General features: G+C 34.5%; 1 protein-coding gene across 1 annotated transcript; it reads left to right on the forward strand.

The window, feature by feature from the left end:
- The first annotated feature begins 1,216 nt into the window (after positions 1-1,216).
- Positions 1,217-5,346, forward strand: LOC105133466 (Pentatricopeptide repeat (PPR) superfamily protein). The gene has a single exon (XM_011037487.1). The coding sequence runs from the start codon at positions 1,311-1,313 to the stop codon at positions 5,076-5,078; it is 3,768 nt and encodes a 1,255-aa protein (XP_011035789.1). The 5' UTR covers positions 1,217-1,310; the 3' UTR covers positions 5,079-5,346.
- Positions 5,347-5,735: the final 389 nt, after the last annotated feature.

The raw sequence follows: 5,735 nt of genomic DNA on the forward strand, positions 1-5,735 counted from the left end.
TAAATTGGTGCTAAAAAACACATAAAAAAGACCAATATCAATCAAGGTTAAGATTTTATACCTATGACTAGAGTCATGAGACCAGGATAACTATATTAAAAAAATTAAAACCCAATTCTAAATAGATAATTGAAAAAAATAATATTAAAATAGAAACCAAGGCAATTTTTTTTAAAATAACAATTAAATTTGACATAAAAATTAAATTAAATCAAACGACAAGAGATAAAATTAAAACAAATTTATTTTAAAAAAAAAAAGAAAACTAAATCTAATATAAAAATCAAATACAACAAAATGCTAAAAGATAAAATTAAAAAATATAATTAATAAAAAAAATCAAAACAAATAAAGAACTATAAAAAAAATAAAAACCATAATTTAAATAAGAAGAAATGGAAGAAAACCTTTGATTTTAGCAAGGTTGACATAATTTTCAAGGAGAAAAGAGAGAAAAAAAAAAGGGAGAAAAATTCAACCATCACAAAACCATTATGAAAAATTTTACATGCAGTGTTCAATTGGATGGGCTTTCATGTGAGGAGTTGGAAGAGAAGATAGTTGGCTGTTTTTAACGGCTAGAAAATATCATAGACATCACCTAAAAGGCATAAGTATCTCTTTTTTATTGGTGCATATAACAACTCTTATTTTTTATGTCTATTTAATTTATAAAAAAATTTAAGTGTTTTTATGATATTAATAAAAAAAATAACAAAAATAAAAATAAAAATCTCACATAAGCTATAAAAGTTTTTCTTTCAATAACATTTTTACAATTACATTATATAAATAAAGATAAAAAATTGAAAATGTTCCTACCCAAAAAGTTAATGAAATTTGATTTTTAAGGGTGTTTTACATATTACTTTGTGTAAAAAAAAATAAAGAGATCGGTTCCTTATTGTGACAAATAGATTTCAATAAAAAAAATGATTTTATCCCTAAAAACAAGTTATATAGTTTTTATTATTAAAAATAAAATAGACTTTTTATTATGTGAATACATACTAAGAAATAAAAACTTGAATGTATATATATTTTTGTTAATAAATTTTCAAATTCAAAGAAAATTAAATTCTTATTTAAATTTTTTTCTTTTAAAATATCGAAAACTTATAATTTTAATAAAAATGTAGGATCTTCGTATCTTATTTAAGAAGCTTTTTATAAGGTATTCTTTACCTCGTCGATCAAGTATTGTCGTCTATTTCTATTAGACGAGAAGTCGTTTAGAGGGAATTCAAAGTTCTCTTCTTCCGCTGCACACGGCATTCGTTCCAAAAGGCAGATACCGAGCAAATGGAGGCATGAAATCGAGAAGTAGAAGCAAGCTTCTCTGCAATCAAATGCTGCAAAACCTATCATATTTCACTTCAAATAATGCTAAACTTGAAAGGGTCAGTGCTCTTTTCACTCACATGTCCATTGAATTTCGATTCTTTACATGTTCTCTCACTGACCCGTCACTAAAACCCCACAAAGATTTATCGTCTTTTAACTTTAACGGTATTGCGCACTCTGTTATATCTAAGTGTTCTCATTTCTTTGATAAAAAAGAACCCAAAAGACACAACTTTCTTAATGATGCTTCTTTTAAAATGCCGCTCTTAGACATCTCTGATGTAATACCTCATGTTACACGTCGGTTTTTGAGGGTTTTGAGGTTGAAACCAGAAGATGTGCTTGAAATGTTACTGGGTTTTCAATCTGAATGTGAAAGAGTTGCAGTTAAGAGTACAAAGGTTGAGTCTTTATGGGAGATTTTTAAGTGTGCTAACGAACAAGATAAGGGTTTTAGGCATTTTCCCAAGTCATGTGAGGTTATGGCTTCTATTCTTGTTAGGCATGGGATGTTTAGAGAGGCTCAGTTATTGCTTTTGGCAATAGAAAGACAAGGAATTTCAATGGACAGTAGTAAGATTTTTGTTAGTTTGATTAAAGGGTATGTTGGTGTTGGTGATTTAGAAAGGGCTGTCTTAGTGTATGATCAAATGAGGGAGCGAGATTTAGTGCCATCGTTGTTGTGTTATCGTGCTCTTGTTGATCTTTCAGTAAGAATGAAGAGAACCCAGCTAGCATTTCGAGTTTCTTTAGATCTGGTAGAACTGGGGATTAGTGTAAGCGAAGGAGAAAATGCTAGTTTTGAGAATGTTATAAGATTACTTTGTAGGGATGGAATGATTCAAGAAGCGAGGAATTTTATTAGGAAGTTAATGGCCTTGGGATTTGAGCCTAGCAGCTTGGTTCTTAATGAGATTGCTCTTGGGTACTGTGAGCAGGATTTTGAGGATTCAGTAAGGTGTTTTGCTGAAATGAAATGTTCCCCAAATGTGCTTACTGGCAATAAGATTTTATTCAGTTTATGTACTGGTTTTGGCGTAGAGAGAGCAAATTTGTTCAGGCTCAAATTGGAGCACTTGGGTTTTATGCCTGATGAAGTAACTTTTGGGATCTTGATTTGTTGTTGTTGTCGTGAAAGAAAATTGAGTGGTGCCTTCAAATATTTATCAGAGTTGTTATCTAGAGGCCTAAAACCCAATATATGGTGCCATCATGCTCTTATCAGTGCGTTGTTTAAAGAAGGCATGTGGGAGCATGCACAAGACATTCTTGATGAAATGGTGGATATGGGAACAACCCCTGTTTTGTCAACTTTCAAAATTCTCTTGGCAGGATATTGCAGGGCTAGACGATTTGATGAAGTAAAGGTGGTGATTCATGAGATGGTGAACCGTGGTCTAATTGAATCATCCGCACTTGAGGATCCTCTTTCAAAGGCATTTATGGTCTTGGAGCTCAAGACTTTATCAGTGCGGTTGAAAAGGGACAATGATGTTGAGTTTTCTAAGACAGAATTCTTTGATAACCTTGGTAATGGACTTTATTTGGATACAGACCTGGATGAGTATGACAAAAGATTAACGGGGATACTTGAAGATTCTATGGTACCTGATTTTGATTTTCTAGTAAGGAAGGAATGCAGTAATGGAAATTTTAAAGTTGCATACTCGTTGACCGGTGAAATGGCTCGATGGGGTCAAGAACTGTCTCTCTCTGTTGTCTCAGCATTATTAAAGGGGCTTTGCACTCCTCGTTCCAATATCAAGTTATGCAGCAGTCTTTTGGAGAAGATGCCAAAGCTGGTTAATCAACTAGACCAAGAAGTTCTCAATTTGCTAGTCCAAGCATACTGCAAAATTGGATTGACACACAAAGGGTGGTTGATTTTTAATCAAATGCTTCAAAGGAATTTAACAATTAACAGTGAAACATTTACTGCTCTAATTAAGGGACTGTGTAAGAAGGAAAATTTGCGGAACCTTCATGATTGCTGGGATTTTGCTCTAAATGGTAAATGGTTACCAGGGTTGGTGGATTGTATATCTGTGGTTGAATGTCTGTGCCATTGTGGAATGCTGAAGGAGGTACTAGAGCTTTTGGAAAGGATGTTGGTATTGAATCCTGAATCAAGGTTAGAAGTTGTACATATCTTCCTTGAAAAGCTTTCTTTTACAGGCTTTTCGAGCATTGCACACTTGTTTGTGGAAGAACTACTATGGCATGGTTGTGCCTTGGATCAAATTGCATATAGCCATCTTATAAAGGGGTTATGCAAGGAGAAAAGGTATAAAGTTGCCTTCGCAGTATTAGACATAATGCTTGCTAGGAAAATGGTTCCGTCCTTGGACGTATCTCTAATTCTGATTCCCTGGCTGTGTAAGGCTGATAAACTTCAGACAGCTATTGAATTAATGGAAATTGTTTTGAGGGTGCAAACTACATTCCACAGCGATTTTACTAAAAGATTTTGTGTGACAGGAAAGGCTGGGGAAGCAGCCAATATTTTCCAGAATATGCTGTCCAAGGGGCTGCTACCTGATGCTGATATTGATAACATGCTCTTGCAACAATTCTGCCACACCAAAAACTTGAAGAAAGTCAGGGAGATGCATGGTGTTGTCATAAGAAAAACTGCAAGCCTCACAATCTCGAGTTATCGCAGTTATGTGCGTTTGATGTGTTTAGAGGGTAAAGTGGATTATGCATTGAGCCTGAAGAAGGTAATGGTGCAAGAAAGCAAGTCTGCTAGCATCATCCTATACAACATTCTGATTTTCTATCTTCTCTCTGCTGGGGAAGCTATGCACGTGAAGAAGGTTTTGAATGAATTACAGGAGGAGGGGTTGGCGCTCAATGAAGTTACGTATAATTTTCTGGTATATGGATTTTCTAAATGCAAAGATGTCTCTACTGGTATGCACTATCTGTCTACAATGATTTCAAAGGAGCTTAGGCCTAGCTATCGAAGCTTAAGCACAGTAATAACCTTCCTATGTGATATTGGGGAACTTGATAAAGCATTGGAATTGAGTCGAGAAATAGAATTGAAAGGCTGGATTCTTGGTTCAATTGCTCAAAATGCAATTGTTGAGGGCCTTCTTTTCCAGGATAAGGTTGAAGAAGCTAAACAATTTCTGGACCGAATGGTATATAAAGGTTTAACTCCTCAAAGTATTAGTTACGATAATTTAATTAAGCGGTTTTGTTGCCTTGGAAGACTGGACAAGGCTATTGACCTTCTGAATGTAATGTTGAAGAAAGGAAATATGCCTAGTTCTACCAGTTATGATTCTGTAATTCGTGGTTTCTGCTCTAGAAATCAACTGAACCAAGCTATGGATTTCCATGCTGAGATGTTGGATAGGAATCTTAAGCCAAGTATCAACACATGGGACTTGCTTGTCCAACAGTATTGCCAACAAGGACAACCTGCAGAAGCAGCAAAGCTCCTTCTTTCAATGGTTCAGGTCGGCGAGACTCCAACCAGGCTGATGTACTGCTCTGTAATTGATGGTTATCGCTTGGAAAACAATCCAAGGAAGGCATCAGAGCTAATGCAAATGATGCAACAAAGTGGTTATGAGCCAGATTTTGAGACGCATTGGTCTCTTATTAGCAATTTAAGCAATTCGAGTGACAAGGATTATAATAGAAGCAGTCAGGGTTTCCTGTCAAGCCTTCTCGCTGGAGGTGGATTCTCTTCCAAGAAGGACCTCAAAGCCAAACTGGGTTAAAGACAACGGGGCAAAGGGTAGGCCTTTTGGCTTCATGAAACATTGATATATTCTTACATGAAATTTTGTAATTTTCACCATTAATTAGGCGTTTTAGCTCAGCTGTTTCCATGAAAAAGAACTTTGACAGTTTACAATAGGATGCTGGGTCTTCTATCCTATGGCAATCACACAGCTGAACCGCATTTTGTATATACAGTGATATGAAAGTAAAGTTCTCAAGTGTATTTCTTCTTTACGGTGATACATGTTCATTCATGATTTGATGCCCGGAGTACGATGTGCACTGTACCTTCTTGCAATCTTGCTGCCATTATGGGAGAGCTACTCCATGCTTTTCCAGGCTGCTGTTAATTTACAAGAACACATTGATTGCAGCCACGTTTCATTATTTATCTATGATCTAGTTTTCTTATCATAACTCTGTATTATTCAACTAAATATTTTGTATAAATTCTTTTAATATTATAACAAGTTCAACTATTTATTGAATTAGATTAAATAATTTTTTTCTATTTTGAAATTATATTAAATAATTATATTTTTGTTAAAATAAAAGAAATTAAGAACATAAAGGTAAAACATCAGTCATAATATAATAATTAATATTAGAAGATGTAAAGCTGATGTTGATGAAAACAGATAATAAGTACAAGA

The sequence above is a fragment of the Populus euphratica genome, unplaced genomic scaffold (assembly GCF_000495115.2).
Source record: "Populus euphratica unplaced genomic scaffold, PopEup_1.0 scaffold129.1, whole genome shotgun sequence".
In the NCBI taxonomy this organism is placed as follows: domain Eukaryota; kingdom Viridiplantae; phylum Streptophyta; class Magnoliopsida; order Malpighiales; family Salicaceae; genus Populus; species Populus euphratica.